General features: G+C 35.5%; 1 protein-coding gene across 1 annotated transcript in view; it reads right to left on the bottom strand.

Annotated features, from left to right (window-relative positions):
* The window catches only part of LOC105213891 (homeobox protein homothorax), a 249,552-nt gene that overhangs the window by 191,052 nt on the left and 44,012 nt on the right, over window positions 1-14,488 (bottom strand). Inside the window, exons 4-5 of the mRNA XM_011186990.3 lie at window positions 8,779-8,829; window positions 3,848-3,898 (exon numbers count right to left, since the gene is read on the bottom strand). Coding sequence (XP_011185292.1) covers window positions 3,848-3,898; window positions 8,779-8,829 — 102 coding nt within the window. The remainder of the gene's footprint in view (window positions 1-3,847; window positions 3,899-8,778; window positions 8,830-14,488) is intronic.

The following is a 14,488-nucleotide window of genomic DNA, read 5'->3' as shown; positions in this document are numbered from 1 at the left end:
TGTTTGAAACGCCAAGTTTCAGAGCAAACTTGAAAGTCGAATTGAAATTGAAACCAAAACAGACACTCATATATGTATGTATGTCTGTGCAGGCAATGCAGCAATCGAATAGCAGACAACAATAATAGCAACCGCAGCAGAGAATCGCATTTACCTGAATAAATACAACAAAAACGAATTAACCAAAAAACCCAACTGGAACACGGCAGAGACACAGTCGACGCGATTCATTTGTATGCGATCATTGATTTTCAACAATTCGTTTTTTCTACACTTCTCATTTTTACTTTTAAATTTTGTTGTTGTTTTCATTTGTGTTTCTTTTTTGGTGAGTAGAGGGATCAAGTTCAGCTTGAAAGCGATAAAAACGTAAGAAAAAACCATTAAAAACAATAAATGCTGCTGCAGCGGATGATCATGTGGAGCGGCAATATGAAAATGTTGATAAGCAACATGTTGCGCTACATATCAACTGCGAAACGAAGGCTTAAAAGATGTGGTAAATGGACTTTACCTTGACGGACATGGGTCACCGGCGTTGCCAACGCCAAAGCGCAGCCAAAGAGAGACCACAAACGGAGTAATATATTTATTTGCCGCTAAGTTGGAATTTATTGTAATTTTAACGCATACATACATACACACATAATTTACATACATATATTTGCCTTCGTACTAATAAAACGCATTTGCATAATTTCTCACTTAATTCTTAACGAAAATCACAAGACGCTGAGTGGACAGTGGAAAACACCAAAAAAAAAAAACCTAATAATAATTAACATGAAAAAGTAAACCGGCGCTGGTTTGACTTGGAGTGCAGTTTGTAGACACAGCCGCGCTCAAGAACTCAGCAGCCACTGTAGCGAATTTTATGGCGCACATTTTATTGACGTAATGATAGTATTATTGTAGTTATGTTTTCGTAGTGACCACGGCTCACGGCTGACGGAGCAGCGAGTGGACGCTGAAGTTTTGTCCGAGTTATGCTTGGCTAAGCATTTGCTTAATTAATTTTTGAGCAACACGCATTAATTTTGAATTTTCAAGCTGTTTTGCATTTACTTATTTCTTCGCTGTGTGTGCAGTTGTTGTACAATATTTTTTGAGGGTCACTCGAAATGGTAAAAATAAAACACCCCCATTAAAATGCTTGTAGCAAATTAGGCAAACTAACAATTAGCTCTTTAGTAGAAATTAGTAGACGAAAAATAGTGTGTGTGTGTGTGTGTGTGTGTGTGTGTGGGGAAAAATAGTTATAATGAAGTGGGTGTTGCTGTGAATTTACTAACCAACAGCGCATGAATCTAACGCACACAAATATTTTGTTTTTTTTTTACATTTTTAATAATTTATGCATTTCATTTTTGATAGACTAAGTGCGGATGTCTAGCAAAGCGTCAAAATTTGGAAGTTTGATAAGATCTTTTCCACAGAAAATTGACGTGTTTGGCCCTGAGAACGCGGCAGCGTACAAACAACGTGTTGTTTAGAAAGATAGCTGCACATTTTTAGGTGGCAGCAACTTTTCTTATCAATTTCTAACTATCAAAATATTAGAAAAATGAAATATGCATACATATTAACATATATTAATTATGTTTTTGATAGCGCTTAAATAAAAAAAGTGGTTGAGAATTAATGACTTTTAAACGAATTTTAAAATGAAAATGTTGATGAGAAACCAACTGTGTGTTATAATGCAAAATCACACCTCATGATTTTTATGGAGGTTAATAATTTATTTTTATAGTCAAGCAGATAGACAGACAGACAGGAACTACATAAGAGTGCGTACCGTTAGCCGCAGTTGAGCTGGCACTTAGAGCGTGAATGGCAATATTTTATAATTTTGATTATATTCTGTGTTAAGAAATTTATTTAAAATTAGAATTTTAAATTTTTTTTACACTCAAACTTAACTAGAAGTTTCAAAATATGCATACATATTAAACATAAGTGTATTTTTTACGAAAAAATTTTAGCTTTGCAACATTGTTGCATTCTATGACAGCACATGTCAAACAATGGGAGAACTGAGCATTATTACTATAATAAATAAAAAAATATATTTTTTCATATATAAATATACATATATACACATGTATATTTTACTTTTCACCTGCTCTACCGCTTTTATTATTGCTATTTATTTTATTGTAGACTGTTTGTTGTTTGTAGCATTGTTTTGTGGTGCTTGGTGTTGGCGTCGCCGATGCCGCCGATATTGTTAAAGTTCGTGTTGGTGGCGCATTTGATACTTTCTGTTGCTATTTGCTGCTTGTTTGCATATATTAAAATCATGTTTGTTGCTTTTGTTGTTGTTGATGAATGGTTGCGGAATTATTTGTTTATGCAGGCAAACAAACAAAAGCGGGACACAATTAAAGTTGAAATAAAAATCAGAATAGAACAATAAAAAAACACAATAACAAATAATGTAGGGAAACAAGTCATTAATGTTGCTATTTGTATGAGCTGTGACGGCGACAAGTGGTCACATAGCGCTGATAAGCTGCTAAAGAATGTGCATGGAATATACGTGAATGTATATACATATATCTAAACGTTTGAGTAAATATGGGAATTATACATGGCAGAAGCATGTGAAAATTGGACACGAATAAAATAATAAAATAAAATAAAATAAAAAAAAAAATAAAAATTAAAAAAAATAAAAACAAGTTCAAAACATGTTCAAAAATAAAATTTCTGAAATCATATAAAACATGAAAAAAAAATGAATTTCAAACTCAAAAACATTCACCAACTTTTGTTGCTCAACCTACAACTTGTGTGTGCGGTATGCCATTTTCATGTCGCCACTGATTGGTCATTAATATATTGAGTGAATAATAGGGAGCACAATAAATGCACACATAAGTAAAGCATTAAATTGAATTGCCAACAGCAGTGTACAGTATATTTTCGGCTATTTTTCGTACAACCAACTGACATTTGCCATTGTGCCACAAACAGCATATGTTGTTCAGTTCGCATGCTGTTGTAATTGTATATCAGCTAATGTTATTGTTGTACGCTTTGTTAGTGCTGCTGATGATTTTTATTGCTGACAACAATTACCATACCATGTCAGCAACAATTCAGCCAACTAACCAATTACTCATTCATTCATTCAGCCAGCTGGCCAGCGCATGCAACCGTCCGTTCGTTCTCCCCATAACCCCTCCATTTGTCCACTTAGCCAGTTATACGACTGGTTATTGTCATTTGATGTTTCATTTCATTGCACCCTGATCAGTATTGACTTAATTTAGACATTTGGCTTTCAGCTACCAGCCAAGTTTAAAAGGCGCATAAATTGCCTGACAATCATGTGGCAATGTAACTCGTTTCCATGTGAATATGTATCTATGTATGTTGAATGTAAGCGTTCAGCTTAAGAAATTCGCAATGCCTGCGTAATTTAAGTAGATACAATGAATTGTTGTCATTTTTTTTGTATTGGTGGCAGCATTATTTATATTCAATTGCATAAAATTTGCTTGTAAAATAAGTTGTTATGACCAAAAGTGTTTTGTTGCGTGTTTTCAGCAAGATTTCGCATTATTAAGCTTAATTCAGCGCTGTTGTCAGCTCAATTAAGCAACTTGCAACTCAATTTATTGTAGTTGCATTGACTACATATTGAAAATTTAACGGTAATTTCTGAGAACCACTGAGCTTTTGTTGAAAAAGTCAAAAATTATGGCGTTATTCAGCTATTCAGCTCATCACTCAACTATACACCTGAATTTGTATACTAGATTTTAACTTTTTTGCATTCTTCTTTCAAAGCTTAATTATTTAATAACTTTTAATTTTTAGTTCGAAGTCTGGTACTTACTTTTTCTAACTCTAAAAGGTGAAACCGAAGTACTTGTATTGCTTGCACCATCTGTAAAAAAAAAGAGGAAAATTAGTAAAAAATTAATTCGCTTCAAAAATTATTATACTCAAAATTAACAGAATATTAGCCAGTTAAGTTAAAAAGTTATATTAACTGTTGCACAAGACTTTAAAATACACTCTAGACACTTTGTTGCAACAACGCCATCTTAACCTCACAGCTGTCTTGGCAATATATTTGCTACTTATGTAAATTTGTTTTATAATTTATTTATTTATTTTTCAGTTTTAATTTATTTATATGCACATACTATTTCTTATTTAATTGCAGTCCAACACAAATTGGGTCTTAAGTCTGTAGATGAACGACGATAAGTTGAATTTTACGCTTCATTTAAACGCACCTTAATTGGTTGTCGGCTGCGTGCAAAACAAAAAACTTAAAACACAAACTTGCCGTAACGAACAAAGCGCAGAAAGCTGCCAAGCCGCAAAAGGAAGGCAAATACAAAAGAAGTAGCATATTTAATCCAAGCGCTGACGCCGTGGGCAGTGAAGCCGCCTTGATCTCGCATGCATATATACATAATATAAGTACTTGTTGTTGTACGCTGTGGACTTTATAATTTCCATGTTGGCAGCTTAGAGCTTTTTATAAAGAAATCAGACGTTTTTAAAACGCTTAGCGCTACGCGGTATGTTTCATTTTAGATACTTTCTGCTGCGCGCTGTTGCTTCAGCTTAATCATTTCGAAGTTCAACATTTCAGTTTTTTCGCAGTGCTGCTTTCACACAAACCCATGCACATATTTATGTATGTACATATACTATGCATGTGAGCTCGACATTTTAGTCACTTTTAATCGCATTAAAAACGATTTGGAATTTCAGGCTAATGATGATGAGCAATACATATGCACAGCGCGACAGTGAAGCACAAAAAAAGTGAAGCAAAAAACGCTTGCAAACTTTCCACAACCTTAATCACAGCGGGCGGTATAACAGCGCAGTTAATAAACGTAGCATTTAAAACGTCAAAGTCAAAATTCTGCTTTTGCACTTTTGAAGCACTTCCAGACACCTCGCACGCGTAGAGCGCAGGCAATAAAAAGTTGCACTGTCAAAATTCACTACCAACATAACATAAGTAGTGAGAGAAAAAAATAAATTCTGCGCTTGGTTGGATACCTCGTTACAGCCTCACCTAATTAAACTGTCAACTTGACATTTGACATTTTTACGATGCTCGGCAGTCGGTCGAGTGCAAAAATTAAAACAACAAAGCACTGCTGCTTGGCAGCTATTAAAAAGTTTCACTCCTTACTTAAAGGCGGACATTGCGCGTACAACAACTACCAAGTGGCATGGGTAACAACAAATAGCCAAAGCCAAAACCAAAACCAAACAAAAAATAACGTAAAACAAGGCATGGCATATATTGACAAGTTCAACTGCAACATATTGCAATTTTCGCGCCATACAAACCATAACAACATAATCACGGCGTGCTGCTATAGGCCAGTCTGACAGTGTCCAAAACAGCAACAGCAGTTGTAGCAACAAGTACAACAAGAGTGACAATAACAACAACAGCAACAGTAAGTGTAATAAATGGCAATACAACAAGTATTGCAATGAGAAGAATAAAATGATTTTTATGGCTTAGCGTTGTTAGCTGAAGCATGCCGCTGCGCGAACGCCACCGCATACGAGCTGTAGTAGTAGCCGCCTCTAGTAGTACTTAAAAATACAAACGTTAAGTATGTGTTACTAAATGCACATTTAAATGTTTATTCAACATTTTGCGCGCACTCACACACACACACGCGCGCACGTGCATATAAACTACTAAAATCCAAAAGCCCCATGTACGCTTAGTCTAACTGGGCGTACGAGCGTTCTACGACATTGCATGCCGGCAGTTGGAGTACCGTAGTGGTAAGTTAGCGTTGCAATGAAAGCGAAGCGCATGACAGCTTGGCTTGGAAGCGAGGCGAAATGATTTATTACACAAGTACGCAGGCGCACTGTCAAACTGACAGTTGGAACAAAACACTACAACGCCATAAAATGACGCGCCACTGTTATCGTCGTCGTCGTCGTCGTCGTTTTTCGCGCGCTCGCGCCTGTGTAATAGTGTTACGATCTGTGTTGGTACTTATGCGTCGATGTCGACATTTGTTCGTAGGTCCATGGAGCCCTCGAAATGAATTGTATCGTATAGAAGTGAAATTTTGCAATTTTGCGGAATGACTTCACGGAGTGGAGAGTGCAAGGATGATGGCAAGCGCGTTGGTGATAAAAATATGGGCAAACGCGACAAAATGCCAATAAAATGACGGCGGATAGGGTTCACATTCGTAAGTAATAATGGTGATTGGACTGAGTGAAGTCACTAAATTTAGAACAAAATTTTAATTTAGTAATGAGTGATTATTCAGCAGTATTCAGCGCCGAGTTGGAAAGGCTTTCAACTTTTATTCTGTTAATTCAGCGCAATTCAGCCAACATTTAAGTGAAATAGTTTCAAACAGTATATACTACAAAATGTTTTTAAAAGATTTCTACTTAATTTAGTGCAATTCAGCGAACAAGATTTTTTTTTATTTTTTCTGCTCTCAACAAAAAACAGTTGCGCATGTATTTTTAATGGCCGTCTGCATGTTGCAGGCATTTATTGTAAGCACTTTCATTGCACTGTCTAATGCAATATAAAAATTTGTATGCAACATACGTAATATTGTAAGCGATTGACTAATGATGATACCAACACTTTATAAATAGGCTTAAGTGCGATTAAAGAGTCAGTTATATGCAGTGGAATTATTTGTATGCATAAATTGCTTTCACCGCTAAACTGTAATTGCTTCGTGACAACGAAATTAGCATATGTGTATGCACATGCGATTTTCCAAAGGGTTTTCCAGACGATATAAGGAGTGCTTGATAGGCGAAAATGTGTGTGTGTGATTTTGTAGTAATAGTTGTTTGTAATGAAGTAATGTTGTAGGCATTTTATACATACAATTAATAGTGGTAAAAACGAAAAAAAAATTATATTCAGCGCGGCATTTAATGGAACAAAATAACTGAACAATTTTATTCAGTGTTGAAAAACTAATTTTTAATGTAAATATTCACAAAATATTATTCAGCAAACTAAATTTTTTATCAGCACACTGGAATTTTTGTCAGCGCTTAGTTTTTTGTAATTATTTGACTGTAAATTTGTATATACTATGCAAAAAAACATTGCTGAATAAAGTGCTTTTCCGAAATACCTGCTTCATGTGTTTTAAAAAGCCCTAAATTATGTTGAAGCATCTTAAGGCTATGCAGCATAATGTTTTCATTTCCCTTTCTAAAGCAGTGAGCGCGAAACTGTCGTACGGCTCATTTAAATGCTACGCATCATATTTGCCTACACCGAATGTGGCAGCTGCGAAACGCTCGGAGATTTTTCATTGTTGCAAAACTAAGTGGCACTCAAACAACGCATACATATGGACATCGAAAAAGTCCACTGCAGTATGCACAGTCAGCTTAAAACTGTGGCATGCCACTACAAGCAACACTGGGCATTAAGAGATGACATATGCAACAAGTTCTGGCATGCGGGGAGTACTATTGAATTTTTACGATTAAATTTTACTACAGTCGGCGTGACGAGCTAACTGCCAACGTTCGATGCAGGCGCGACGGCACTGCTGGTGAACGTTATATGGTGTGGCATATTGGTGCTTGCTGCTGGGATTTTACATGCATTAATGAAATAAAATGTTCAAAAATCGGTATGCATGTTTGTGTACAACAAAACCGAAAAGGTTTAATGCTGCAGCTAGAGTGGGTATTGTTATAAATCTTGCTGTTGTTGTTGTTGCAACATTGACAGCCTTCAGCGTGCTGACATAAGACGAGCAACAAGTTTACCGCACAATCAACCAGCAACAGATCAACTGCGCTCAGCAGTCAAGCGTTCGGCAATAAAATAAGTTAACAACTCAGTTATTGAGCGAATGACGGTTTTAAGTTTATATGTATTTTTGATTTTTTTTCGTTTTTCTTTTTTTAACAACAGCGGCGTGCATGTGGGCCGCGCGGGCTGTAAAAAGCTAAGTTCCAGCCTCCAGCCGGCATAGTCGTGCATTTATGTACATATATGTATCTAGATACTTGTGAGCTGCTGGCATTGTTTGTGGTCAACAACAATGTGACTACAAACAACAACAAAACAACATGAGTGCAACGCGCACGGTTCGTCACTCTGTATTTGTTTATGTATCGCAGCGGTTTGACATGCCGGATCACAGCCACTTGAGATTAAGAATGATAATTTTACGTTGTTTTGTGTTTAATGTTCGCGCAAATTTTCGCCCGTACACCGTTGTAGTGTTGCTGTGTTTTTTATTTAAACAATAAAAATACAAAAAAAATATTGTAAATTTGCAACAGCGACATTGAACTTGCCGGACGATGACGACGACAAGTGCGCATGCGTTAGCCAGGCGGCAGCCTTAGCGGCCGCATTGCAGCGCTAAATTGCGACAAATTTATTTAAGCGGCAAATAAAAATGTTTTTACGAGCAACTAGCAGCAGTCGCTGTGTGGCACGCCGCTCATCTAATTGAATTGAATTGAAAAATTTATATGTTGATACAGCGCGTCACATTAAATGTCGCTCGGTGAATTGTTGTTATTGCAAGTTTTTATTGTTTGCATTTGATAATATTACAATTTTACATTTTGTGCTTTGAGGTCAAGGTGAACTTGTTGTTGTGCCAATATTATATGCATTTACTTGCAATTGCAGTAGCGGCAATATGTTGCAAGTGCATTTCATTAAACTATTTATGGTGGCGTTGCAAATAAAATGCAATTGAAGGTTTTTGTGAATTTGTGCACACTTTGGGGGTAGTATGCAACACTTACCAGTGAGTCGACTTCGGGATCCGCTGTGTAGTAGGGTTTCTGTGATCTTATCTGCAATGAGAGGAGAAAATAAAATTGCAGGTTAATAAAGTTAAAAATAATTATATTATTATATATAAATGTTATTCTAAATTTGAAGAGAATACGCTGCTAAATATAATATAACCTCAAAATTTTTTATATGTCCCAAACTAAAAAATACAATTAGAGCAAAATTGCAGCATAACTACTTTTGTTCTATTTTTTGACTTCCTTTCTACGTCACAACCACGTAGGTGGCATTTTTATCAATAATTGCTTTGTTGTTTTTTTAATCTATGTAACTCTATGCGTGTCATTTTGTTTATGTTTCGACTTGTAAGCGCGTTTACACCACAACTGTTGGTAATAAAATTTTAATATTACCAACAACAGTAATATACTGTAGCGCTGCAAAATGCTCAGCGGCACACACATACATACATACATACAAACATATAATACATGTATAGCTGCGTTTATGACTTAGAGCCTTTGCAAGTGCCTGCATACGGAGCAATTCGCATATTTATTGCGGCAAGTGTTACCACATGTCTTTTGTTGTTGTGGTTGTGCCCAATTCACCACAAATATTCATAGCTCATTGTGCACAACTGTTCTTTTTCCCGCGGCAACAACATCACCACAGACGCTGGCGGCTTATCTCCTCAATGGTTCCAGTTCAGTTTTTTTCTATTATTATCATAGTTTTTTCTTCCTTATAAAATTTTATCTATTTTTACTTTTGTGTCATGCATTTTTGTCGCATTTCGCATTTTTGCTTTGCTCCTGTCTTTTTGACAGTCGAACAGTGGGGGTTTTCGGCTGTAAACACAAATGCATATCGGGACGTATGTTTGTATGTGTTTGATTGTCTGTTAGTATTTTCGTCGGTAAGACCATTAGTCATGCTTGCGGCATGACGAATCCACATTTTGCGCACAACATTTCGATATTCATACAAACAAAGCCACTCCAGTACAACAACAAACACGCACACAGCCACGCTTGCTTGTAAACACCTCCTGATATTGTAATGCATTCGCTGTTCTGTGGCTCTCGTATACAGGTAGTTAGTCCGCATCTGCTTATGAAAATCGTTGGCAACATTGTTGTGCGGTACCAGGTAAAGGTACTACTACTTGCATATACTGTAGTCTTCCTTGCTTTACTAGACATTTTTTTGTTGTAAAATTTCTGAATGTTTTCATTCCGTTGTGCTTCCCGCTGAGTTTTGTATACGCTCATCGTGGTTGTTATTGTATGCGTTTAGCCTATAATCTGCTTAAAATCTCTGCACCAACCAATACACCGCGCTTTGTCTGTGTTTCCAATGAAACAATTATTGTGTTTTTTTTTCTTTTTTATTATTATTATTTACTTTTGTTACGGAATTTCGTTGCATTTTTGTATGCTTTGTTGTGTGTTCCCAGTGACATTGACAGTTGGCTGTCAAAATGCATTGGCGTAGAGGTGGGCGGTCTGCGCTACCTTTGCTGTGTCGGTTTTTGTACGTCAGTTAAGCCTCTTCGGCTTGACCTTGTGGCAAATCGTTAACAGATTGTGTGTGACCAAAGTGTCAAAATGACAGCTGTGAAATGGCATTGTGCCGGAGTATGCCAAAAAGCCGTAAAGATTTAATTTACAAACAAAGGCGTGTACGAAACGTGATTTTCTACGACTTTCGACGAGGTTAAAAATATTAATATATAACACATTTATACAAAACATGAAAATTTTCAAATTTGTTGCCATTAAAATTTGCATTGTATTGATTTCTTCGAATATTTTCCGTATAGTTTTCCTCCTACCTCATCATACACTTTCCAAACATTTCAATTGAGTCCAGCAACATTCAGCATGTTGCAGATACATTCACAACATAAGCAACCAATAAAGCGCGCTACAACTACAGCTGCTATCCCCAAATTGTTATGTTGCTGCGCAAGTAAAGCTGTCTAACTGGTTTGACAGAAACATAAATGCAACAATAACAAGAAACATAACAGCTATATGTGGCTGCCACAAATACAATAAATACAACACTTTTTCTGTTGTACAACTATTAAACACACACAAAAATCAATATCGCACGCATTCTGCGAGTCAAGTAAAAAACAATGAGAGGAGAGAAAAATTAAACAAAACAACAACAACAAAAGCGCGCACAGCGTTAAGATGCCTCGTCAGCGCATTTTGACTGGTGCTTTTGTTGCTGTCGCCATATTTGATTGCTCATGTCGAAACGTCAGCGGCAAATGTCAGCCGTCGTACGGTTCAAAAGAGTGAGCACAAGTAGTGTGTTGTTTGTATATGAGTTGCTGTGTGTTTGTGTTGCCAACGCTAGCGAATGCTTGGCGTGGAGTTAATTATAGTGTTTGGTGGTCGCCACAACAACAGCGTTTGTTAGCAACAGGAAAACATAAAATATGCACCAGTAGAAAAATGAGAATATATTGAAAATAAAAAAATGGCAAAACTATGCGAAGGCAGCGAAAATGTAGCAGAATCGCCCGAAGCGCTGGCGACACGGCCCACTGTGCATAAGCACACAAAGCTATAAAGAGCAAAATAAGTGTAAAATAAGTGAGTCAAGCTTATGCATTTATATGCGTTAAATTAAAAATGGCCGACATGGGTGCATTTAAAATGTTGTTTGCAACTAATTACAACACGCCTTTGTTGCATGAACATTATCGTTGAGGGTGTGTGGTGTGGCAGCCAAATGTTATGGCACACAAATGAGTTTACAGCGAAGAAAATAAGTAAATTGCTTGCTCAAATGGCTGTCTCAAAGCTTTGCATACTCGAAAAATGTTGCGGCAACATTCTATAGCTACATTTAAGTAAAACAAGTATAAGTTGAAAGTTTTCATTTTGCAATTGTGCTTGCTTTTTTGGCAGCTGTGTGATACACTATGCTCTTCGTTTTTCGAAAATTGATTTCATTTTATTTATTTTCGTTATTTAGCGCTGTCGTTCGCTGCTCAACGTTTCGTATGCATGGCGTTGGTTGGGTTTTTAAAAATGTATAAATCATCATAACAAGTAAATTCACAGCATGAGACATGGCTATAAATAAAATCCGTATTGTTGGGTGTGTGTGTGTGTGTGTGTGCGCCTGAGCTGGTAAAAGCAACAGAAAATTTTGTCGCACTGTCGTGGGATTGTCAGTGAGGATGTTCGCAAGCAAAATGCCGTATAAATAAAAAGTATTCGAAAATTATAATGAAAGCAAGCGAAAAAATGAGTTTTAAATTTAAATAATAATATGATATAAATGCCATTTTTGTTTTACGTTTTCATTTTGATTGCTCCGGCTTTGTTCTGTGCATATTTAAAATGCAAGCAGTGTTGCAGATGTGCTACAGTGGAGCGGTTGTGCAAAAATATGAAAAATATTTGTTTCAAAATTAAAAATAAATTAATAAATAGTTGAAGATGGAAAAGGTTCTCATATAGATAATATAGTTTTCTATACATTTTTTTTTTTAATTTTTAAATTATATTTTGTCAAAATTTAAATTTTTTTCTAATTTTTTTTTATTTTTTTGTCACACACGACACCCACTAGACTAAACCCGTTTAAGCACGCACTGCTACGCACATTTTATCTGTCATCATGAAGTGTGCTTTATCTAACTAGTATCTCTAACGCCACTCAGTGGTCCCACGCTTGTATTATAATATTTTTTATTGTTTAAAATACACGTAATTGCCTGCCAAATTAGCTGTTCATATCTAGTGTCCAGGGACTTTACGCTTCATGTTTTGTTTTATTGTCGTTTTTTTGTAATTTTCTGATTTTATGCTCTCAGCTGTCGTTATCGCGATTTACGTGGGCTGCCACAATGATATGTGTGCCAATATAGCATTGAATTCAACTACACAAATGAAAAAAATTGCATATATCTGTGGCAATGTGTTAAAGTAGCTTAAGTCGATTTAAGCTAAATTAGAAATTTTGATTTCTAGTGAAATCAAAACTGTATCGTTTAAGATAAAAAACTTCATATCTCGAATAAGTGCTAAGTATAACTTGAATCTGACTACATTTAGATTCAGTCAACTTAAGCCACTTTAAGATATTGCTACTGTAACAAGTTGAAAAAAAAAACTAAAAAAGTGTATTATTGAAAAAAAAGCAGAAAGCAACGAAATAACATTATCTCAAGAAGCGCTTAACTCAATAATTATAAGTTTACTATTTCTTATAAACTTATGACATTTTGCTAGATTTATTCATTATTTTTACGCGTTTTAATTGTTCCATGGCTATTTTCATTTCTTTTTGTGCGCTGTCAGTTCGTTGACAATCAGCGTTCGCTTATCAATGTTGTGCTTAAGCGATTATTTGGTAAATTGTAACAGCGATGAGAAGGCGAGCGCCAGTGCCAGTGTCATACGGAAAACGCTACTACACCAGTTATACACAAACATACAAAAATAATTATACAAATGCATATACATGACTTAATAACGGCGTATTTATTTCTTCATTCTTAAAAACTCACGCCAACACTGGTAGTTCTATTCAATGCTGACGTCCGTCGAAATCAGAACCTAGAAAAGTGTCTATCAACAAATAAATATTTATGACAAAAACTCTTAAGCTTTTTGTTAGGTATATTCAATGCTATGTGTGTTGTTGTGTTTGTATTTATTTTTGTATACCGTATTTGTACGTTGGGCAATAAAGATAAAAGTGCGCCTATCTACCTTTACAATAATTTAACTGGTACAACAATATGTACCTACAAACATAAATGAATGGGCGATAAAATGTGTTGTTGCTGAGGTAGAGTATTCCCTACAAATTGGGGAAATAAAAAATAATAATTTTGAAAATTTTTATATTTTTTGAATTTGAAATTTATTAAAGCTATTTAGGACGATATATGAAAGTTTATCACTAAATATTGAATAGAATTTTGAAAAGAAGGAATTAAAAATAATTTCATACTCATTTGGAGACCATTGTAAGATCTGATATTTGTATAAGGAATATCAATATCCATAATATAAATTTTAATTTCTTTTTCATAAAATCAGTTTCTTTACATCTAAAACCACTGCAAATCCATTAAAGCGTTATGGGTACGCGCTGTAATTCTCACAAGGTCATCGCACAGTGGCACTATCGAAAGCGTCAGCGCACTCCATAAAGATTCTACAATATTGACAACAGCAACTAGATTATACAATATTAACAACAACAAGTCGCTAAAAGCTAATCGACGATATAGACAATAATGTGGCTTGTAATTTTTATTTGATTCGTAAACGTTGCGCTTCGTTGTTAACATAATTTTTTATCTTTATAATACCGAAAGGTGGGAGCTTAATACACCACATAATACGTGTAGTCATATCCATTATATTACTCATGACCGTATATATGTATGTATCCACATTACTCATATTTTCGTGTTGAAAAAATTGTGAAGCGGTTCAAAGCTGAGCTAGCTTGAGTATGTTGCACGTTGCACGCATTTAACGTTACAAATGTCAACATGACTTCTTTTACAATTCTTTACAACAAGACAACAAGTAAAATTATTAGCTGCAGATAACAACAATGCACCCAAATGCATTTCTTTGTTTACTTGGGTAATAAGAATGCATAAACAACAACAATGCAATGCAAAGAAAGCATGCTTCTTCAACGCAAATATTTACTTAGTAGCTGTAC

This window comes from Zeugodacus cucurbitae, chromosome 2, assembly GCF_028554725.1.
Source record: "Zeugodacus cucurbitae isolate PBARC_wt_2022May chromosome 2, idZeuCucr1.2, whole genome shotgun sequence".
Lineage (NCBI taxonomy): Eukaryota > Metazoa > Arthropoda > Insecta > Diptera > Tephritidae > Zeugodacus > Zeugodacus cucurbitae.
The sequence above is the reverse complement of the archived record's forward strand: the minus strand, read 5'-3'. Positions and strand labels throughout refer to the sequence as shown.